Genomic DNA, 24,974 nt, shown 5'->3' with positions numbered 1-24,974 from the left:
ATAATTTAATGAGAATAATTTGTGTTCACACTCCGATCCCCTGACTTGATGTTCACGCTCGGGTCCCCTGGCCTGCATGCCAGAGCTGTGCTGGGAACATTGCCACTGATGGAGGATTCTGAGCATCAGCGGCCTCTATGCATTTACACTGCGGATGGACTGCGCATGCGCTAGTTTCCCTGTCTGTACCCAGTATAAGTGAAAGGTGGCCGCTGATGGAAGGGATCCTCCATCGGAGTGCCATGTTTCCAGCGCAGCGAACCTTCATATAAACAGGAATTCTTCATACTAAAAGGGGTTGTGCAGGGGTTTTATATGGATGACCCATCTTCAGGATAGGTCATCAATATCTGATCGTTAAAGGTCCGGCACCCCTGCTGATCAGCTGTTTGACGCCTTATATGTAGGCGCTGATTCCTCTTCATTACACTGCCCATCGTTTCCCTTCTACATCTGGTCAGATAAAGAACATGGGATAAAACAGTTTCCACACTGTACACACTGAGGAGTATGGAGCCATTACCAAATGAGCAGATGGTCCTAAAAAGTGATTAAACTGTCTATAGGCAATGCTACATAAATATGTCACTTCTTCTAAAGCTCAAAGCCAGAAACAACAGTAAAGAGGAAGAGGAAGCATAATGGGAAGTAACAGAAGTAACCTGTAGACGCGAAGGAACAAGGCTACTGCATGCAGATTTCGGACATAAAATGAGAGCCAACAATTGGCCCCCTACTATCATCCCCTTCTACTATTCCGGGACATAGCTTGATAAATGCTTCCGTCATCGTCAAGCACTGCTAAAATACATACGTATGGACGGCCCATGAGAGTAAGCGGAATTGGGTCGAAGTTCATAAATGGACGAGCTTCATTAAAAACCTCCAACAAATAGCAGGAACAGAGCGCTGCTATGGGAGAGTCTCTGTGCAATGCATGGGTATAATGGAGCCTTCCAACGGCCCACTGATTCTAATGGGCACTATGCACTGCTTTATCTCTCCTGTGGTGGCGCTGTAGGGAAATAAAACACCTGCTGCCGGGTTCGACCAGCTGATTAATAGGGTTCCTTTCTTAAAAAGAAAAAAGATAAAACAATAGTCCCTTTAAGATACAAACATATAAAACTTGTGCGTCTGGTTCTGGTTTAGAAATAAACTATGGGGCGGTATTAAGAAAAAAATAATAACTTTTGCAAGTTACTGTATGTACTAAGTTCACGAGCATTCAATCTGTGGATCCCTCCAGCTCGGGCCTAAGGAGGATAGATAGACTGTACACAAATCGCACCCAATTTTGTGTAACGTGACCCTACGCTTCCCTTGTACATGAAGCTGTAACCCCGCACATGCCACAGTTACAGGCAGAGGCGCGCTCATTTTACTGCCATGTGATTTCTGTCTGATATCAATGTTAAGTGGGAGGTTATATGGCAGAACCATATGTTTTATACGGATGGAAAAGTGTTTAAAGTGTGAAAGCAGCAGAGCCAGGAGGGACACAGAAGCCTATGCAAGAGGATATATAGACATGCGGCAAAATAATTTAGATGCACACTGCAATTTTTTTTGCAAGATGATTAGTATTTAGTCTGTAATTGGCCAGAAAATGCATGAGCAAACTTTCCTAACATGGACATAATGATAATCATGGTAGATCCTGTCCATGGGCTTGGTCTAGCATGACATCTGTAATACCAGACGCAGCTATGGATAAGAGTGGTACCGCTACCCCTTTAACACAGTATTCCCATCTTAGAAATGTATGGCATATCCTCTAGAAATGCTATAAATGCCAGAGATAGGAACATCACTTAAAGGGGTTGTCCCATCTGGGACATTGGAGCATATTGCTAGGATATGTCGCCAATTTCTGACAGGTGCGGGTCCCAGACCCCCACCTCTGGGACCTGCAAAGTGATGGAGGATGCACCGTGCAGGCACCCTCCATTCATTTCTATGTTACTGGCTCGACTATTTCCGTAAGCCCCATAGAAGTGAATGGAGCCGTGTCTGCACTTGCACGGTGGGCTTCTGAAAATAGCTGAACGCATTGCTCGGCTATTTTCGGCACTCCCATAGAAATTAATGGAGAACGGCTGCGCATGCACGTTGCGCCCTCCGTCAGTATGCAAGCTCTGTTCTAAGGATAGGTGCGGTCCCACCTCTGGGGTCTGTCAGACATTGGGGGCATATCCTAGCGATATACCCCCAAAGTCCAAAATGGGACAACCACTTTAAGGCCCCATGCACATGACCATGTCCATTTTACAGTCTGCAAATAACAGATCTGCAAAATACGGATGAGGTCTGTGTTACATGCCCATTTTTGCAGATCTACTGACTTCAATGGGTGCAAATTTTGGTGACAAGCATAGGACAAGTTCTATTCTTCTGCGGAACGGACAAAAGGATGCAGAAAGCACAAAGATCTTCCGTGTGCTATTCGCATCTATAGGTCAGTTCCGTACAAAGATAGAATATGCCTGCAAAATACAGACAGCTGAATCATTGCAAACAAGGAGTCTGCAAATAAAATGCGGACAGCACGTGGACTGCATCCGTATTTTGAGGATCGGCAATTTGCAGACTGCAAAACTGATACGGTTGTGTGCATGGGGCCTTAGTATAATTCAGCTGAACTGCTATATCTATGGTAATAAAAACGATCCCCAAAGTTGATTCCAGAGTCTTGAGGAGAAGGACTTCTCACATTGACTCTGCCTGTACGGGCATTCGTCCAGAGAGGGCTATGGAGATACTATTTTTTTCCTAACGGTATAAATTACAAGGTGGAACGCAACTGCAAAACTGTCTAAGACCACTTTCTAATAGCGTAATATAAAAACTTATAATAGAATATTTTAAAAAAAGTACCTCCAAGATTTGAAGAGCCCAAGCCAGCCGGCTGCAGAGCAGTACTCATAGCAGAGCCGAATGGTGCTCCAAAACCCACTCCCAGAGAAGGCCGAGGCCCTAGTATGAAGAGCAAACAAAAAGAAAGGGGAAAAAAAAAAAAAGCAGACAAAAAAAAAAAGAATAAAAAAAAAAAAAAATTCCTTACTTGAAAAATTAAACAAAACTTAAAAGGCAGAGAGGCAAGACCAACTAAGACATCACCGCACAGGACAAACGCCCATAGTCATTCGTCATACACATTAGATGTCTATCAGCCGTACCTGATCATTTCGGCCGAACATCTAGTGTGTATGGGTCCTCCCGACTCCCCCTCGACGTGACGTGTCGGGGAAGATAAGGATTGGGTATGCTGGATTTCCTTTCTTCTCCTGGGGGAATAAGCTGCTGCCAGAGCAGTCTTTCTCCCACTCCCCATTCACTACATATGCATGCTTGGCTGCGCCGAGCATGCATATGTATGGAAGGATCGGGAGAGACAGCCGTGTATGGCCGGAAATAGAATGACTACTAGCATATAAAGAACACAACCATAGAGTAATGTTTATACCATTTATTTTCAGTTTCAAAGAAAGGGTAACATGATGACAATTCAGTTTCACACACACATGGGTAGCCTGGAAGCCGGGTGCTGGGGGTACATACATGATCAAAGCAAGCTCTATATCGTGTCTGTATGATGTCTTACCGCCCCCAGCATGTCAGCATAGATTAGGTGTACAGGGTACAAATACAGAGGCTTCAAATTATAAAAAAAAATTATATAAAAAGCAGTGATCGCCAACCAGTGACTCTTAAAATTACAACTCCCAGCGTATCCTGAGAGTCGTAGGCTGTCAGGGCATGGTGGGAGTTGTCATTTTGCAACAGCTGGAGAGCCACAGGCTGGAGAAGACTGATATCAAGGAATACAATGTTTTATCGCCTACAGCAGGACCAAACCTTAACTACACATATGGTTTATCCTGTGGTTCTTGTACTGGACCCGTAGGGATCTTTCTGGCTTTTGCTGTGCGCCGTTTGAGGGCACCGCAAACTATTCCGCAGATTTCTGCTTTGTCATTATGGAAGGTGCTAGCAAAGGAACAGCATACATTTAGAGTTTTCAGATGCTTCAGAATTGCTCTTTTATGGAATGCAAGTATTTACTAAAAAAGAAATGGGATGAGGTCCTATGTCCAGTAGTACTCAGGGGTGCCGAGAGCTCCACATCTGGATATTTCAGAGGTTTCGTTGTAAAGACGAAACAAAACAAAATAACAACAAAAAGTCCTAAATGTCAAACTTGTGGCCCTCCGGCTGTTGCAAAACTAACTGTAGGCTGTCTGGGCATGATGGAAGTTGTAGTTCTGCAACAGCTGGAGGGCCGCAGGTTTGACATCCCTGGTGTGCTAATTGAGGTTAATTAGCCATTCAAGTTAAGAGAAGAAATTCTAAAGGTTTCCCTAGGAAGTAGACAACACATATGCTTCCCTCCACTGTCTGAACTGTGACTTAAAGGGGTTATCCCAAGTAAATATAATTATCTATCCTCACATCAGCAGGGGTCCTGCAACTCATGTAGTGCCAGCCTCTTCTGACATAATTTTTTTGACTTATCCTCAGGATAGGTCATAAATCTCAGATAGGCGAGATAAGCAGGGGTCTGACACCCGGGACCACCCGCCGATCTGATACTGGTGACTTATCCTGAAGATAAGTCAAAAATATTAATTTACCGGATAACCCCTTTGACAGCTGGATCTATGGGGGCAAATAACTAAGACTGGGGTTTCATACGTCAGTATCGTGCAGTAAGACAACCCAAATGTATTTAGAGGAGCGGGTCTCTTGGGCACATCTTCCGGCAGTCTGCGCACCAGAAAAGCAGCTCTATGTTACATATGAGCTGGCAGAGACTTACCAGAATTCATAAAATTATCATAAATCTGTCAGGTTGCAGGGAGGCCTGCCTAGCCTGCATGTGTACATAAGACACCTTTACCTAAAAGGATAACTGTCATTTTCAAAAAATTCATTTAAGCATATGTTACTGCTGCAACAGCATTATGCATAAAGCAATCTTTAGTTTCTCCACATACCACGGTTTTCCTTGAGTTTCCCCTTAATTACGGCCGTTATGAATCCTACATTATGAGGATCTTCTCGAGACGGCTCCTCTGCCAGTTCTGAGGCCAAAACTGCTTTCCCTCACTGCACATACACACTTGTATGTAGCCAGCAGCTCCCTGCCAGCCAATCAGATTGGATTACTGAGAGACACGCCTCCTCACTCTGAAGCCTAATGCAGTGTGAAGGACCGCCCCTCTCTCTTCCTAGCCAGAGACCGAGGAGCCCTAGCAACGGTCTTTTAAGGGAGCGGTGGAAAGGGACAGAGGACATTAATAAAAGCTGTCGTTATAAGGTAATTACAGATCTTTTGGCAATGATTGACAGACTAAGTCAGGTATACATGCCTAGCTAACTAGCAAAAAAAAAAAAAATACCAAAAAAATATGACAGTTATCCTTTAAAAAAAACAGCAATATTACATACTATGACATGGCAAAAGATATAACATGTATTTGATAGGCTTTAAAAACAGGCCGATCCAATAGATTAGGCCTTGTTAAAGGGCATCTGTGAGCAGTTTTGTACCTAAGAAACTGACCTGTTACATGTGCACTTGGCAGCTGAAGACATCTGTGTTGTTCTTATGTTCATATGTGCCCGCATTGCTGAGAAAAATGACGTTTTAATATATGCAAATGAGCCTCTAGGAGCAAAAAGGGCGTTGCCGTTACACCAAGAGGCTCTGCTGTCTCTGCAACTGCTGTGCCCTCTTCACTATTGACTGGATCAGGAAGGACTAATCATGTTTACACTACTGGACCCTATCAAAGTGTAGAATGTGGCAGTTGCAGAGCGAGCAGAACCTCTAGGTGAAAAGGCAACGCCCCCGTTGCTCCTAGAGGCTCATTTGCATATATTAAAACCTCATCTTTCTCAGCAATGCGGACACATATGAACATGGGACCAACACAGATGCCTTCAGCTGCCAAGTGCACATGTAACAGGTCAGCCAGTGTCATAGGTACAAATCTGATGACATGTCCTTTAATATGTGCATCATTTTAAAGGGACTGTCACCTCAATTTACCACTACAAGTCCAACAAAGTACTAGATCAAAGCTTTGCTGCAACATAGCGGCGGGAACGGGGAGGTTGAGAATATAAAACGTACCAATCGGCGATCAGGGTAAGCTAGGTACTGCAGTTCCCAGCGGTAAATCAAGATGACAGATTACCTCTAAATCTCAGAATTTGAAAAAGTAAAATAAAATTCACTACAGTTTTAGATGCAGTTTTTCAAGCCAAAAAGAAAGAAGTGGATCCAGCAGGAAGGAAGTCCTTCCTCTAGATTTCCTCTTCTGGTTTTGGCAAAAAAATTGTCAAAAAAAAATAAAAAATAAATCAATGCCTTTTCTATTAAAAACACTGTCTGTGAAGCCTTCCTGTTACACAGGATTTAAGTTATGCTGGTGGTAATGGCCGGGGGAACATATCTAAAGGGGTTACCCAGGAATTAGGCCTGCACAATATATCGCCAAAGCAATCGCAATAAATCGCCATATCGCAATCGCCAATTGGCCGACCCAAAAATGCTGCAATTGTATTACCATATTTTTCACTTTATAAGACAAACTTTCTTCCCCCGCAAAAGTGGGGGGGGGGGGAATGGCAGTGCGTCTTATAAAGCGATGGTTGACTTTTTACGTGGTCGATACGGATGTATCGCCGGCCGCTATGCTGCACAGCGCGGCCGGCGATACATCAGTTACAGTGCGGGGAGGGAGGAGGGGCAAGTCGTTATTTTAATGAACAAATGTTCTTTTATTTATTCTATTTTATTTATCTGTTCTGTGCAGTGCTATTAAGAAAATGGCAAGTTTTGTATTTTGTACTTTTGCAGTAATGCAAATATGTTATTTAATTTAGTAAAAGATGTTTTATTTTGAATAACACTGTGCATTTCAGTTCTTGAGTTAAGCATAACTACATTTCAGCATTATCAGTAATTTCTGTGCTTTTGCCTTAAAAATCCAAGCAAATAGACCTCTAGCACAATTCCCTTAAAATATCGGATCGCATACCGTTATCGCAATTTTTAGGGCCCTAATCGCAATCGCACAAAATTCCCATATCGTGCAGCCCTACCAGGAATTATTGAAAATGGCTGCCAACACCCATCCTAAAATATGAATAGGACGGGTTGTGTCCTGCTGCGGGGCTCTGTGGGGTGGCGAGAAGGCTCACCACATGCTATGCCTTCATCGCACAGCACTGAGCGTTCCTGTCAGGCTGCTCAGCCCGATGGCTTATTGCACAAAGTTTACACCCTACAAAAGATATCAGTGATACGATCCGGCCATAAGTCATCAGACTGAGCAGCCTAACAGAGATCAGCGCTGTAAGATGAGTGCAGGCGCTGGAGCATAGTGTGTAGTGAGCACCCCTTACCAACCCACAGGAGCCCTGCAGCGACATGCAACCCATCCTATCCATCCACACCTATGGGTTGCTGCCAGCCAGTTTCAATAAATCCTGGGGAACACAAAGCAGGTAGTTACCGATTCTGAAACAACCAACCTTTCTCAAAGAAAATTCCTTATGAGCCATAAGTGCTGCGTTAGACATCCACCTCTAAAGACTTTTATAGCCGGCCTATAATGGGTGTAAACGGTCATGAGCTGCTGCCTTCAAAGTCTTTTTATTTTATAACCTATTTTACACTATACAACTTACACGGCAATCCTCCTGAAAGTCAATGTACTTTTAGTAAATAACGGCCTTAAGCCAATCCTCTCCGACTACACAATTTAGTGGCTTCCTCTAAATGCCGATCGGCATCTAGCCCATCACATGACCTCACATTAACAGCTGAGCAAGTGTCAATGTGATTGGTCAAAATCATGACTGAACAAGTCCACAAGCCCCACTCCACAGACTCCGTTTATATACGGCAGTGCACAGTCCCTACAGACCTATAAGCAATCCCTATGCCGCCTCCATGAAGCACCATCCAACACTATGCTCTAGTTTACACCCACACACCGAAAATGAAATTGTGTGTGTCCGAGATAGAAAAATTACACGGAGTCCCGGTGAGGACAGGGACTGATGTTGGTGTTGATCATGGCGAATAAAATGAGGCCATTTTCGGTGCAAACAGTATTACCGATGCAATGAGGTGCTCGGAGCACCGTGGGGCTGCTTCCCCTCCTCCTATCTCTGTTGCCTCCAGGGTGGATAAAAATCAATGATTAAAAAAAAAAAAAAAAAAAATATCTAAAAAAAAATCTGATTTTTTTTTATTTAAAATCAGATTTTTTTTATTTAAATTTAGATTTTTTAATATAAAATGCTTTTTGAGGAAAATATATTACCATCCAAAGGTTATTTCATTATGAAATAAAGATTACTTTTTAATTATGTAGAATAAGGCTGTATATGTTAATTTTTTTTGTTAAATTCCATTAATCCATTCACAATGCCATGCTCTTCCAGAGGTTTTTGTAAGATTACTGGGTAGTTTCTCGGCCTACAAGATATTATCACAGATGCTTGGTTTAATTTTTGAGTTCTCAAAACTGAATTTATAACATGAAGAGTTGAGAAAAAGATCTTAATCCTAACTTCTACAAACCTATAAATACAGAATCAACCCCTTCAGTGCTAAGTTTAAAGTTCAGTGAATAGAATATAAACAATATTTTTCTGATTGTTTGGAGTGGAATAGATCTGCACAAGAAGAAAGTGAAACTAAGTGTAAGGAGGAAAAGGCAAGCAGACAAGGAGTACTACAAAATGAAAGTGAAACTTTCTGAGCACAGTACTGCACAGCCACAGACAGACAAGTCTTTGGATCTTTTTGTGTGTATGACCTGAGGTTTATCACATTCTTTCCTTGGAGGAAAAAAAACTATAATGGCAGCAGGCCCTAAAAAAGACCCAGTTTGGCAATATTTTAATGAAGTTCCTTTACCTATCGGTAAGGCAGGCATGCGTGCAAAATGCAAACACTGCAACAAACATGGATGTTTAAGCAAATAACATGTTGTAATGTTATTGTTTCAGTTGAATAAATCCTATTTAAATTGTTATTATTAAGGTAATGATTATTTTTCTCCTTCCTAAGTACAACAGAAAAATTGTCCAAATATGAATCTTTATGTAAAAAACTATGATTTAAATCAAGCCTTACTGACTAGTGATTTAAATCAAATCCACCCTGGTTGCCTCTCCCTCCCCTAATGAGACTGACATGGCGAGGCAGCAATACTACTCTGATGACTGACCCTGGCATCTAGCCCTGGCACAGTGAACGTCGCAGAGTGATCGGCCCTGCTCTGAGATGCACATGCACCAATGGTACCAACACCAGCGCATGTCAGAAGTTTCAAGCTCATTGCGAGGGAGAGATGGAGGGAAGCAGCACTCCATGGGGTAAGGCCAGCCCCTGGGTGCTCCGAGCGCCTCAATTACGTGTTAATAAAAATAAGAATTTCACTGCATCAGTAATACTGGTTGTTGAAAAAATTATAATAAATGGGCTCATTTTAGTCACCATAATCAACCATACCAGGTTTAAAGGGGTTGTCCGGATATTTAATACTGATAACCTCTCCTCAGGAAAGGTCATCAATATTTGATCAGGGGCAGGATAAGACTGAATAGGACTAATCAGCGCTTACGCCATGTGGCCGATGAATGTGATATCCGTGCCGCTGCCTCTTCAAACAGCTGATGGGTGTGGGTGTCGCAAGTCGGACCCCTGCTTATCAGATATTGATGACCTATCCTGAGGACAGGATATCAATATTAAAATCTTGGACAGCACCTTTAATAGGGTTGATCAAGGTGACAGATACCCTTTAAGACAATATGATGGATTCAACATAAAGGTGTCCATACACATTACATAGAAGTAGGCTGATGACAGAACACCTAATTAATAAACGATGATTCCCCCGACACCACACACATATTTTAGTCCACATTGGCGGTACATTTCCACACCACTGTGCTGAGGAGGAACCGATTTTCTAGGAATGTTGTTCCCAGACCGCCAGCGACTGTCGTCCAAAAATTCTTAACCACTTCTTTCCAGGTAATGCCAGTCATCGGTCAGCAAAAACCATTGATGTTACAGGTAATGTGTCACCAGAAATTTATCTGCCAGTTAAAAACGGATACAACATCTACTTTTTTTATTTCCTGATTGCAGATGTTTTTAAAATCCTATTTCCTGAACATGATTATGGGGGCGGCCATCTTGCCTGAGCTGTTTTTAACAGCATTTACAAAGCATTACGAAAATTGCTTTACGGCAGCCCTACGGTCCACAGACACAATGGTCTGGTGCTGAACCTATTCACTTCTATGGAGAGTTTTCTAGGCCGCTCTGATCTGTGCAGAGGCCATTGTACAAGGAAAGAAGAGATAAGCTTTGACAATCGCCTATTGTGAAAGGAGGATCCTATATTATCTATACACAGAGGTGATATCCTTACAGGCAGGATTCGAATGACAGATAAGCAGATAACTGCAGTAAAGTGATCTGTACAGTCCAAGAAGTGGTGTCTATTATTTGGCTTAGTGGACAGTGCAAAAACTGCAGGATTTTATGTTTTTTTGCTTAAATATAGATCTTGAGATGGAAAATTAAAAACATCAAAAATTATTTAAAGATATGTTACAATTAAAAATGTGATTTAAACAATAGGTCACTTTCTGATGACACATGTCCTTTAAATTTCACTCTACAATCAATTGTTTGGGTTGAAATTGTCAGTTTCATCAACTTTAGACGAATGTGTATGGGAACCCCCCAGAGTCGGTCACACTGATAAAGCCAACTGGCTATTTTATGCTCGGGACTAAGTGCAATTACACCAGGCCCTATTATAGTCAACGGAGTCCGTCGGGAGCCGCTACAGTCCTTCATCTGACATTTTGGAAATGATTAGCAGCAGGCACTGTGAACAGGCCCCAGGCTCAGAGGGGACAGGTCCGCTTTACAACTAGTCTTTGTGTAGGCACCGGCAGTGGAAGACGAAAACAGCCCTTAGAGATTTGACATGCACATCAAGGCTTAAAACTGCTATTCTAATATTTAAGGAATCACCTCAAACCTCAAGTAATAGTAACACAATGTAGATTGTAATTCCAGAATTAAAGTCTTACTGTACATGAATATAGCCTTATAACCAACCGGCAGCTTTGAGAAATAGCAAACGTCACATTTTTGGGTTAAGTACACTCAGTGTTCTCCAACCAACACCTGTCAAGTCAGTTTAATAATAAAACAGTCTTTCAAATAATAATATAAGCCAAAGCTTGCAAAACACTAACCAAATAATAAAATAAAAATGTGTACCTTAACAAAAAGGAGAATAAATACTAATTACTAAGAGCATTCACGAGCTACAATCATTACATAAATTGAAAAAAATCCTTTCTAAAATGGCCCATAAGGGAATATTATGGTCACAAAGAGGGGTCCCCGCTGATGGCTAACACAATCAGCCTTACAGCATTTACGAGTCGTACTGGTCATAAAAGCGGATGGTGTGGTCAATTGTTACCTTAAAGGGGTTGTCTGATACTAGAAAAAAAAGCTTTGCCTTTTCTTGCTTCAGATATTGTAACTCACTTTTCATTCAAATGAATGAGGCTTAGCCACAATACCAATAACAAAAAATAACGTAGAAGTCGTTCTATCGATATAATGGGTTCACGCCTAAGGAGTTAGCCGCAATACCAGACACAGCCTATAGATAGGGGTGGCACTGTTTCTTGGAGAAAAATAAATAAATAAAAAACAATAGACAACCCATTTAAGAATCATCTTATAGACTTAGATGACATTCAGATGTGGTAGAATAGCTACATCCCATCCACACTTAGCAGGGGGGGTAAAAAAAATATATCAGTGCAGAAATATGAGGATGCTGCGTACTTTTATAAAAACCAATGTGAAAAAGCTTTTAAATATTGAAAGTTTTTTTTCAGGATTATGACCAATTTTTATAAGAATGTAGTAACCTATGAAAAAATAAATAGAGATATATATACTGTATCTATATCACACTACCTGCTCCCCGACGCTGTGTTTTGCAATCTTTAGGTCCACGACTTGTTTACCACTGCAGCCAATGACTGTCCTCAGAGTTGATGTGTCCCCACGCAGCATATCACGTGCCACTTGGGGACATGTCCTCGCTAAGGCCTGTTACTGGCTGCAGCGGCGCACATGACCACCATCCCTATACCATCCAGAAGTAAACAAGCAGGGAACCAAAAGTAGCAGGGCAGTAAGATTATTATTATTTTATTCGGTAGCATATACTAATGCGGCTAATTAAAACTGGCCATAATCCTGGAAAAGCCTTTAAGGATCTATGCACCCTGAAGATTTGACCTACATTATTCTGTTCAGACATTTTTATGGTTAGGCCTCTATCACACGTCTGTGATGTTATCTGTGACAAGATGGACAGTGGTTCATTCGCGTTTGGTCCGTGTGGCCATTTTATGGTCTCCATGTATCATCTGTATTTCACAGACACTGCTAGGCTGAAAATTGGTTCCCAGAGCATCTCTCACCAATGGCCCTTGAAGATCACAGACAGAACACGGATGGGATGGACATTGTTTTCACGGATCCACAGGCTATAATATGCATGAGGGATCCATAATCAAGGACAAAAACAGGGCATACTTCCACGGTCTATGGAAAACCATTGTGTGAATACACACATTGAAGTCAATGGATACACTAGTGGTCCGTGGATACCACAGACAGCAAACATCCCCGATTAACTGAAGTGTGAAAGACCTATCAGGTTTAGATTTCATTTTTCTTCCAAAGGGATTTTTCTGCAAATGCCAAAACAAAATCGCTCTAAATAAAATTAAAAAAAAAAATCTGCACTCATTTAAAGAGAACCTGTCACCACAAAATGCAGTGCAATCTGCAGGCAGCATGTTCTAGATCAGGAGGAGCTGAGCAGATTGATATATAGTTTTATGGGAAAATACTCACTATCACTTCTAATTTATACAGTTATATTTCTGCTGTTGATGACTTCATTGTACACAGGGGAGGTATTATCAGTGATTGTTAGCATTCCCTGAGTAAGTGTGTATACAGAGATAGCTGTCCGTTATTGATATCTGTATACGGGGAGGTGTTATCAGTGATTGATAGCATTCCCTGTGTAAGTGTGTATACAGTGGTAGCTGTCAGTTATTGATATCTGTACACGGGTAGGTGTTATCAGTGATTGATAGCATTCCCTGTGTAAGTGTGTATACAGAGATAGGTGTCAGTTATTGATAGCTGTATACAGGGGAGGAGTTATCAGTGATTGATAGCATTCTCTGTGTAAGTGTGTATACATAGATAGCTGTCAGCCACTAATATCTATACACAGGGGACAGGGGAGGTATTATGATTGATAGCATTCCCTGTGTAAGTGAGTATACATAGATAGCTGTCAGTTATTGATATCTGTACACGGGGAGGTGTTATCAGTGATTGATCGCATTCTCTATATTACCAGTCGTGATTGATAATAAAGCAGTCAACAATTTCTTTCACTACTTTAAAGGAGTTTTCCAGAATTTTGCCACTGACGGTCTATCCTCAGGATAAGGCCTCAATACCATAATGGAGGCTCTCCACTGTGCAGTGGATGGAGCTCGTACTTCAGAGCTTCTCCCAATTCACGTGAAGCAGTGCTGCAGTATCTGGCTCTGTGCACTACACAATGGAGGGCAGTGTAATCCCAATGCCAACTTCTGGCACTGGAACTACAATTTAACAACTGATCAGCAGGGATATGATACTGATGGCCTAATCCTGGACAACCCTTTTAATGTTACTAACGTAAGATGGTGACAATTTTTTCAATTTAGCTAGAATTAAAAAAATAAAATATGTAAAACACAAAATAAAAAAGTCCAAAATGAGACAGTTTGGCTGCCTACAGTGGGTGAGTGATTTATAAAAAGTTAACACTGTTGTAACATTTTACAGCCCAAACATGTTGTTAACAAGAGTCCAGGATCAAACTGGTAAGCATTTTCTGAAATGTATTGGTTTTATCGGTAAGTGCTAATTAAAGTATGTGTGTAAAATAGATGTATAAAATACTATACACACAGTCACACACAAGTTTACATAAAAATATAAATCGTACTTCTAATGTAAATTTTTGTGATACCAATTCTGCAGCACCATAATACATGGCACAATAACTTATCTGCATTTGTAATGCACCATAAAATATATACAACGTTTATTGCCTTTACTCAGTACAATAAATTAAGCACTTCAGCAAATGGCAAGAAGGGCTTCTACTGGTGAACTTCTACATTACACACACATAAAAAAAAAAAAAAATAATAATAATAATAATAATAATAATAATAATAATAATAATAATAATAATGAGTATTTAAAGCATACATCCAGTTCCAGTTAAAAACCTTTAAAAAAAAAGTAGCAAATTCAAGTTTTTATCTAAAATGTAAAATAAGTGCTTGTCCCATTCAGGAGATTTGAATTACTACAGCCCTTAACTTTCTCCCTGCTGATGCCGACTAATTCATAGTGAGAGATAGTAACTAGCTCATGCAGCTTTATATGTAGTCCACTATTTTGTTAAGATGATCGGACCATTGTACAACCAACGCAAGCACTTTTTACCTTTTGTACCTTGCCTACTTCAGATTGTAAGCTCTTGCAAGCGGGGCCCTTACGCCTCTCGTTTTAATTGTCGACTTATTTGTTAGTCTAAAGTCTAATTTTGTTAGTACCCTACGGAATATGTTGGTACTGTATAAATATTATTGTTACATTATTATTATTACAGGTAGATAGATCAAAAGAGATATGGCTTAAAAAACTCAGCCCCTCAGAAAGACATGTGTATGTGTGTGTAGAGGGAAATTACTAGTTAAAGAAGTCCTGTGATTACAGCAGCATCTGCACCGATTCAACCAGTGTGGAGAAGTATACCAAGAAGGGAGAGATTGTTCAGATTAATGCGAGATAGCAGGCTTGTGTACACTGTAGCTGTAAAATTTGAGACAATCAAGATGAAGGAAGGGTCTACAATACAAATGGTTGAGGTTTGAAGGGAAAGGCTCTACAAAAAAGGTAATGTGGATGAGAAGCACTGACTTTTTCCTCACTGGAGGTAGACTTCAAATAAAATAATGGTTCTTGTAGTGCTTCTAACACAACATTAATCTATAACTTATATAACTTATTAAATAACATGAGGAAACAATGGCTGCCAAAAATGTCAACTCGTAAAAAGCAACCATGATTAAAAAAGCAGTTACAGGAGTTTAACCATTAATCACATTTAACATGTATCCACAAGAGGGTGATAAATGTATGATCGTTCGAGGTCTGAGCGCTGGAACCCCAACAAATCACAAGAACAGGGGTCCCGAAATCCCCAGTCTGAATGGAGTTGCGGTGCACACAGACGCATGACCACCATTCCATTCACTTCTATAAAACTGCTGAGTACAAACCTCGGTCATCTCCCGCAGACCCAGAGATGTGAATGGGGCATGGGTCACGTACATGCTCCAGCAGCACAGGTGACGCTTTCTTATGGATAGAGACGTTGTTAATGGGTAAACCCCTTTAAAGGGCATATGTAAGAAGATTTGTACCTATGACACTGGCTGACCTGTTACATGTGCGCTTGGCAGCTGAAGACATCGGTGTTGGTCCCATGTTTTTATGTGCCGGTATGGCAGAGTAAAATGATAGTTTAATATGTGCAAATGAGCCTCTAGGACCTAGAGGCTCCGCTTTCTCTGAAACTGCCACAACCTCTGCACTCTGACTTTACAAGACGTCAGGGCCAAAAGTGATGACATTTCCACTGCCTGGCCCTGTCAAAATGCACAGGTTGTGGCAGTTGCAAAGAGAGCAGAGCCTCTAGGTGTAATGGCAATGCCCCCGTTGCTCCTAGAGGCTCATTTGCATATAGTAAAACATAATTTTTCTCAATAATGCAGGCACATGTGAACATGGGACCAACACATATGCCTTCAGCTGCCAAGGACACATGGAACAGGTCAGCCAGTGTCATAGGTACAAAACTGCTGACAGATGCTCTTTAAATATTGGTCTAGGTCACCATGGAAATAGGAATCCAAACTATGTAAACCACATTTAAATCATCTTTCTTTAAAAAACTAAAGATATGCATTCTGCACACCGTGGCCGCATAAGCTAGTCTTCACACACAAATCTTGCCTGGCGTCTACAGATATTTTAAAAAGGAATCATGAAAAGATAAAACTTGATTGCTAATTTGATGTTAATTACAATAACATAATGAAAAGAAGGGTTCATGCTGCTGACTGGTACTGGCAGCCATTCTGGACAGGCTACTGGATCAGGCTACGTAGAAAGACCAATAGTAGCAACTTTCTGCAAGGGAATATGGCGGTTTTTGGCACTTTCAAGTATGGTCGTGGGCTGGCAATAAGAAGTCAATGGAAAACGGTCTGAACTTTAGGGTGTTGTCCAGACATACCTCCCGACCTTACACCCGCTACTGCTGGTTGGGTGAGATAACAGAGGAGGCAACTGTCCAAGGCCCCGCCAGTATAGTGCGCGTTTTCTATTCTAATTAATGGGTCCTATGCACGATACTTGCTAGGCGTCAGATGGTTGACTTGGCAGCTTTCCTGCCCAGCATGCAATAGGCGTTCACAGCTTTTGATAAAAGTTCAGGCAGGAAGAGCATGCTTGGACATCCTCTTTAAGGGGTAGTATAAAGCCAGAAAAGGAAAAAGGAAAAAAAAAAAAAAAAAAAAAAACAGCGCCACTTTAGTTCATGGCCTGTACCTTGTATTACATCCATGCCCTATTAAGGCAAAGTGAATACACTACATATATTAGGAGTGCTATCACCTATGCAAAAATACAGCAACATGTCAGCATTACTAATACTCTGTGCAAAAAGTACTAAGGAACAGGTCCAAAAAGCATCCAAAGACCTGACCGGTAAAGCCTCATTCACACCACAGTGTTCCACGGGCAGCACACGTCCCCATTCATTTTAACGTATGCATTTAGACATCAGTGCATGCTCTATTTTGTCCGTCACGCCCATTGTAGTCTATAGGTCCGTGAAAACCATGGCTGCCAACCATGTTTCACGGATCATTAAGAGATGCTTTCAAAATTATTTTTCAGCTGTGCAGTGTCAGTGAAACACAGAGCAAAAAAGCGGACACGCAGATCCTTCTTGAATGCATCACTGACAACCTTCTCACGGATTTGAGCACGGACACCATGTGAATGAGGCTTTACTCTGAGGGAAAGGTATAGAAAAGATAATGCGGATTTCTTTTTTTTTTTAGCAGCAATTTCTACAATCTCCCAACTCTCTAAAGCAGGGATGCTCAACCTGCGGCCCTCCAGCTGCTGTAAAACTACAACTCCCACCATGCCCTGCTGTAGGCGGATAGCTGTAGACTGTAAGAGCATGCTGGGAGTTGTAGTTTTGCAACAGCTGGAGAGCCCCAGGTTGGGCATCCCTGCCCTAAAGTGCTCCATAAACTGGAAGGAAAGAAGCGATTCTATATATGGGAAAACTGATGAGCAAGGGGGGTTTACACTCCGCTCTCTTTCAGTCTGTTGTAGCGAGAGAAAAAGACCGAGGAAAGTAGCGGAGTAATAAACGTCACAGTAACTGAAGCCATGATTTGTCATGTAATAGAGCGATATACCCTACGGCTGCTAAGTGAACCTTTGGCGATTAACACAACCCCAAATTATCTGCTAATATAACAGCTCTATAGTGGTCAGAGCTCGGTTTATCAGACACAGAGCTCTAAATCACCTGCGTAGATGCAACGTCACCACCACTTACTGTATATACATTTCTGTATGATATCTATCTCCTGTGCGCTCATCACAATGTCATGTTTAACCCAATCTATGCACATGTTTGAGCGCTGTATCACAAAGACAAACCTATAGTAAAGAAATTCATTTCTAAATGGTGGATATTCACTAAGGGAGAGGGAGAGAGAGATCTTGCTTCTAAAAAAAATGAAAAAATAAATAAATAAAAATTACCAAGTGCTTACTTTAGTACATAAATATATACATATATATTAAGAATTGACAATCGTGTAATTAAATCCTGAGCAACTCAACGTCCCAAATAAATCCCTTTGCAGTAAATGGCTGCAATATTTTGCTCGCTTTTACTAATGTAAGAAAGCAATCCGTTTGGGTAAGGTAGTGCTTCAAGGGGTTGGCTCATCTGAGATACTGATGGCATCTCGCTAGGATCCATGTCAGATAAGAGTGGGTCCCACTTCTGGGATCCACTCTTACCTCCATAACAGATCCCTGAAGTGAAGGCGAGCACACAGCGGATAAGACTGCTCTCCAGTCTTCCCTATGGGACTTCCAAAAATAGCAGAGCGAGCGTGTTCAGCTGTTTTCGGAAGTCCCCGAGGGCGGACACGTAGGCACAGCTCCTCACTGATCACTTTGGGGGCCCAGCTCTGGAGATAGGACTGACCCCTGACAATGATGGCGTATGCCACCGATATATGAGATGGGCCACCCCCTTTAACAGTTTTTTTTTTTTTTTTTTTAAAGCAATGATTTAACAAGCAACACTTCTAAGGAGGTGATTATTGTTTTGAAGAAAAATCAATCCTTTGAAAAAAAAAAAAAAAAAAGAGCCCATGTAGCTTAGGCTTAAAGCAGTAGTCATGTAAAAATGGCAAGAAGCGTTTTACCTTCGTGCTTTAAATATAAATTACATTCTGAGATGAAGTTATTTATGAGACGAGTTCTCCATTGCATCCACAAGGCCACAATTACTTCAGGTCAGAAGGTTTTTACAGCATAGGCATAGAAGAGTCTCTTCAAGTATAACAATTCACCTACGGCTGAGACCCAAAGATCCCTAAGGACAAGCAGACAGGACTGCCGACTTAATGGAGCTCTGCTCACTCCAGGAGAAAGTGAAGTCACATAGTAGACGACTAAGGTAGAATTATTGCCCAGGCTGACCTGCCTATTCTAGAAGCTCTACGGAGTAGAAAAAAGGAAAGAAAACACTTTGCCTGCAGTAAGACCCGGCACAGAGAGAAGTTTACCCAGCACAGTTGTTAAGTATCTAGAACTTGAATGCATTCAGACCTGTAGCAGGCTGCTGCTGCTGGGTCAGGGTGGCAGCCATTGCGATGGCGGCCGCATTTGGGATGTTGCCGAAAGGAGTCGGTCCAGTGGTAACGCGGGGAGCGCTCTGCCATTTCTTCACTTCGGCCCTCCTAGCTTCAAAGACATCGGTGGGGTCGCCCAAGAAGGCTTTCCGGTAACCAAGGTACTGTTCTTTGAGCATCTGAGGGAAAGCCATTTTAGTTTGAAACAGTAAAGTCCAGAATTCAACTAGAACAAATAAAGTGGACAATGGATAGTGCGAAACGTCTCAAACCCCCTCCCAAAAAAAAATATCTGAGGCTGTAATTCACGAAAAAGAGTTACGTACCAGAAGCAAGGCCAGAAGTCACTTAACATTTCAGATGACGTCTCTGGGTAACGTTCGGGGCCCATACACGTTACTCAACCAAATGCAAATTCAAAAATTGCATAGAGCCGAAAAGGCCTCTTGGGGGTAAGGCATCTCTGGACGCCTCCGTTTTCAAAAGGAGGGTTATTTTTCTATCAGACTGCTACAGAATGCAACAGGAAAAAAGGAGTGGCATGCCGCAGGGACCCCATGTGGCAACCAACTATACTATTATAATCTATCTATATCTATATCATACACACAGACTATTGCTACTTGTAATACAGAAAACCGTAATTAGATGAATCCACCATGACGGCTACAGATGAGATTGACCCCTTGACCAATGTAGGTGCAGGAATACAAAGAGAGTTTAAAAGCCCCACCAGCCAGATCTGTAGAAGCAGAGATATTTAGACGATAATGTTTTATGAATGTATTGACCATGTAGCGGCCTGGAATTAGTGGAGACAGCATTGTCAGAATTGCCTGCTCTTTTTCACATGGAGTGGCGTCATCATTCCAAATTATGTTTTAATAACTGAACAATAACCATATTGTCAAAGTTAATTAAGAACCTTGCCATCAATTATTTTTTTTTGCATGAAAGAATAAAATTTTACAGCAATCTAATAAAGAAACAGCAGCCACACATCATCCACATTTCTTGTAAAGGTCTTTGTACATACCACTACAGTACTGGTTGTTCCATTATCCGGTGCACATACCTTAACATTTTCATGAACGATTTGTAACTGTGCTGCTAAGGCTACAAATGTCTGGTAGAGTTTCTGCATTGCCATGGAGAGATCTAAAAGTCAAGACAAAGACTTTTATTAAAGGGGTTATCCCATGACTAATGTAAAAAAAAGACACCTCAGACACAATAGAACATGAGATCTCCCCATACACTGTTCTGCTAGATTTATATTTTAAAATGTCATCTCTGACCCTCCCCATCGCCGCTCAGGAGGCGCGTCTCTGACCCTCCCCATCGCCGCTCAGGAGGCGCGTCTTTTCTGCTGCAGCTAAGAGGGTGTGTCCATGCTTTCCCTATCACAGCTCAGGAGGGAGTTGATGGATGAAACTAAGCATGTGCAGCCTTCTCAGTGAGCAGGAAAGAGAAAAAAATATATGCAGGTAGTGCTATACAGATACATTTTACTGAATAACTCAGTGGCTATGCTGAATTTTGAATTACAAGCAATTACTAAAGCATTCAGATCCAGGTGCTGGTTTGAAAACTGTAGAATATTTTCCTTTAAGTACACAATCTTACAGCAGATACAGATAACCTACCTTGCGGCGTTAAGTGCGAGCTGTTGGCTTGTGTCGCAAGGTGGTTTTCCAGCTCCTCGATCTGCTGTCTGTACTGCTGCAGCTGGACTTCAAACTGCTCAACTAATGACCGGAAGTAGCTGGAAAATATGGAGAGAGATTTTTTGTAGTAGATTCCCAATGCAAGCCCCACCTTCAACATTACAGATCAACTCCGCTATAAAAGCTGCACATATTTCCTCCTGCTCTCTCCTAATAAAATTGCTTGTGTAAAGTAACCCTAAAAACCTCTCGCCATTAGCTACGGCACCAGGCGTTTGTACCTCTGGTAGCCAGGACAAATTTTTGACATGTACAAATAAATTACACTAAACCCCCATATATTTTCTGAAAGTAGACACCCAGCACATTGTAAAAATGCCACTCAACACTTTACACACGCCTTCATGCAACTTTGCAGAAAAAATTTCAAGATTAGTGGGAAAAAGTGTGACCCAAGCAGAATGTATAAGCACTGCACCTCTAAAGAATAAACCTTCAACAGAGTACGTACATGCCACTTAGGCCTAAAGTTACATGAACACAGTCTTAAAAATAACCAGAACTGGAAAATCTGGTTTTAAGTTGGAAATTTTGAAGAAGCAGCAACCTATAAAATACTGGGATTACAGAAAAGTAAGTGCACCCCAAAACCTATATATTTCCTGAAAGCAGGAAACCTGCAGCTGTCGACTGTTGACAACCATGTTCACCTTGATGTAAGTTTTAAGCAAACAATGATTATTAGCAAAAATTGGACAAAAAATTGTGACTAAAATGTACACTCTGGCAGATTCCTTGTGATAAATAAAATACAGTCTGCAAAAAAAACCTGTAAGCTGTGAGGTGTTCATACATATGACAGGTCTATAACATGCTGCAGGTGTTAAATAAATGCAGAAACCAAACGAGTGCAACAACCAACTTTTGAACACAGGTATTGGGAATTAGATAGTATGTCATTTCAAGCCCCCTAGACAAAAAGTAATCCTTCGGCTACATGCACACGACCATATGCGTTTTGCGGTCCGCAAACCCGCCCCCCAGCTGAAGTGTGGAGGGTGCTTTCGGATGACTGAGGCTCTAGTAACGATATATTACAAGTTAGATTTTTTACTAGTCTCAAAATTGGCCTAGTACTCTGCCCTCCCTGAATTCATTCAAAATGGCCTGCCAGATAACAGATGAATCAGACACAATGTCCACGTGGAGACTGCACCCTTTAAATCAGAGGCTGATTGGCACAGAGAGAATATATCATAAAGTAGGTTCCCATCCAGAGAGGTCACCTTGCTGTGGTGGATGGGCACACAATTTTGATCAAAATATATATTTGTTAAGGAGCGCATTCATTTTACGTAGCAAGTTAAGCATTAGTTCACACATTCTTAGTTTGCAGAGTGCTGTTGGACTGTGCTTCCTTTTACTTTTGTCATTTCAGCCATGGCGACGGGTATTGACTGCATTTTACTGTTGTTACACAGCCTGAGACCCAGCCATCAGTAGCAAGGACATACAAGGTACATCCAAAGTTAGGGAAATTGTTAAGGTGTTAGTATGAGATGGGGTATTTTAAACCACCTTTGCCGTTCAGCCCATTAAAGCGAGTTGCATGCAACTGGAACTCTATTCTGATTCTTTCCATCTCTTGCCTTTTTGCACAAATATATTTATTGTGTAATCATTGCATGTACATGTGACTTGCAATCGTCGCATGACAAAAACTCCCAGCCTAAAAAGGAGTCCAGGCGGGTATTGCCACCCACAAATTAACCATTCACCATAGAGGTCCATTATTATAAAAAAAAACAAAAAAAAAAAAACACTATTTTTTTGCCCTATAAGAGACACTTTTCCCCCCGCAAAGTGGGGTGAAAATGTCACAGCATCTTATGGGTAGAATACTAATGAGAACTTCCATATAAGCACTCATTTGTACAGGAGGACCAGAAAGCGGTGAAGGCTCTGTATTCACCGCTTCCTGGTCCTCGGCTCTCGGCTGTGCACAGCGTGAGGGTGCTCTGACAGCCGCGGCAGCGATGGCGACCGAAGCAGGAGAGGCAAGTATTTTTATTTGCTATGAGGCATGAGGGCTGATAAATGGCGGGAGGGGGCTGATTGGAGCTGTGAGCAGAGCACTGAGTAACATTGGGGGTCTGATTTGAGGTCTAATGAAAAATATTTTTTCTTATTGTAGTCCTTTAAAACCTAGGTGCATCCTATGGGCCGAAAAATACGGTATTGTTTTTTTCGGACTGTGTAGAATACAAGAATGTGGTGTGCAGCGTTTTTGTATTTTTTTTTTTCTTCTAACATCAAAACATCATGTGCACCCAGCCTAAGATGTGCATAGTACATACCTCATTTTTATGTCAGTTTGGCCAACAACGCATGGTGTCCAACTGAATGTGCGCCTGCCCACTGACATCTATACAGGAAGAGGTAACTGACATACGGCTGAAAATATGGAGTCATGTAAATGGCAGCCATCTGATTTTACAATGTGGAAAATACGTAGTAATGGCTAAAACCAACAAGCACAAAGCCTTTGTGACGGATGATAATTCGTTTTTGAAGTGAAGTGTTCATTTAAAGCAGTGAATTTTACCCCTGCTGAAACTACACAAGGCATCTCCCAATCGCTCACATTTTTATGATCAAACTTACTCAGCAGGGGCCGTATTTTCATGCTGAAGGCCGGGAGGTGTTTTCTGTGTTCGCAAAGCAATTTCTGCATTTTTGAGTTCCTAGAAAGGAAAATGGAAGGCAATAAGCAGGTTTTAAAAGATGGCACAAGCACTTCATGAGAAATATTACTACCAAGTAGCCACTAGTGAACCCTGGGCCTACAAATGTCACATGTCTCCCTAAAATTAAAGTTTTTCGTCTATTTAATTTTCCAATCTCTATTTGCTGTCAGCGAATAGAAACATTCTTGTTTACATCCACAGGCTGAAAACCTATTGTGACTGCGTTCTTTTACCACAGGGTTATTAATAAAGAAATAAAACACTTACGCCAAGATCAGTCGTGATTAAATGGGTTAGCCAACCAATAAAATGCCACCCCATATGCCCGCGCCCCTCACACATATTGTACTTACCTCGCTCCCCGACACTTGCGTCGCTACTGACGCCCGCATGGCCACTGCTGCATCTCCCTGTCACACGGATGAAAATCCAGGACGGGGGCAGCCAATAGCAGTCTGGAACAGGAACGAGCCTCCCTAGCATCATCAGCGATGCTAGGGAGGCTCGTCCCTGTTGGGGCCTGCTGTTTTCATCCGTGCTACAGGGAGATGAAGTGGGGGCTGTTTGGGCGTCAGAAGAGATGCAGGTGCCAGGGAGCGAGGTAAGTACAATCTATATGAGAAGTCCCGGGCATAAATACTTCCACAGTAAAATCATCTGAATGTGACCGTAATGAGTGGTGAACCTGTGCAGCATCTGTGTAACAATAAGATGGCGGCACGGCTCCGTAGCAGAAACCTAAGGGTCAACCTTGAATCGTGTGCCCATATGCAAAGCTATACAAATACACTGAAAAAGTGTTAAATACCTGAGCAGTTTCAATTTTCAGCTTATCAATAGCCAGAGTATTTCTCTGAAGGCCACTGGATGCCACAGACAAAAGCTGTTTCAAAGCTTTGATGTCTTCCTGTACTTTCATCATGGCTTTAGAGGACATTCTGCTGATCTCCTCCTGCACTTGCTTCTGCTCCTTCACAAACTTCCTGCACAAAAGTAAAGACATTATTTCATCAGTACAATGTATTTATAACCAAAGTGGCAGAACGGGACGTCAGGCCTTACATAAACCTCGTAGGTGATCAGTTACGCGACAGAGGAGCTGTCCCCTCTCCTGACATGCCTTAGTAACTGCTTGCATTCCCCATGTAAGAATTCTGCAGCATCTTTTATTCTAACACTATAATTGCGCCATTCCTCTATTATTCTCACAAGCAATTTAGTGTTTTGCAAGATTTTTGAACTGATGACCTTTCCTCTGGATAAGTCATCAGTATCTCATCAGTGGGGGCCCTACACCCAGGACCCCTGCTGATTAGCCGCTTGAGAAGGCACTGGTGCTCATACCTTCTCTCAGCTCACCAAGCCCAGCACC

The 24,974-nt window shown here is 41.7% G+C and overlaps 1 protein-coding gene across 2 annotated transcripts in view; it reads right to left on the bottom strand.

Moving 5' to 3' along the window:
- Positions 1-24,974, bottom strand: part of NUP58 (nucleoporin 58) — a 65,376-nt gene that overhangs the window by 4,610 nt on the left and 35,792 nt on the right. The window contains exons 8-13 of one of the 2 annotated variants that reach the window (XM_044276381.1): positions 24,411-24,585; positions 23,520-23,599; positions 20,835-20,953; positions 20,264-20,346; positions 19,166-19,367; positions 2,878-2,976 (exon numbers count right to left, since the gene is read on the bottom strand). In XM_044276381.1, coding sequence (XP_044132316.1) covers positions 2,878-2,976; positions 19,166-19,367; positions 20,264-20,346; positions 20,835-20,953; positions 23,520-23,599; positions 24,411-24,585 — 758 coding nt within the window. The remainder of the gene's footprint in view (positions 1-2,877; positions 2,977-19,165; positions 19,368-20,263; positions 20,347-20,834; positions 20,954-23,519; positions 23,600-24,410; positions 24,586-24,974) is intronic. The other variant, XM_044276382.1, reaches the window with a different exon arrangement.

This window comes from Bufo gargarizans, chromosome 1, assembly GCF_014858855.1.
Source record: "Bufo gargarizans isolate SCDJY-AF-19 chromosome 1, ASM1485885v1, whole genome shotgun sequence".
In the NCBI taxonomy this organism is placed as follows: Eukaryota; Metazoa; Chordata; class Amphibia; order Anura; family Bufonidae; genus Bufo; species Bufo gargarizans.
Note: the sequence above shows the minus strand (reverse complement) of the source record. Positions and strands in the feature narration are given on the sequence as shown.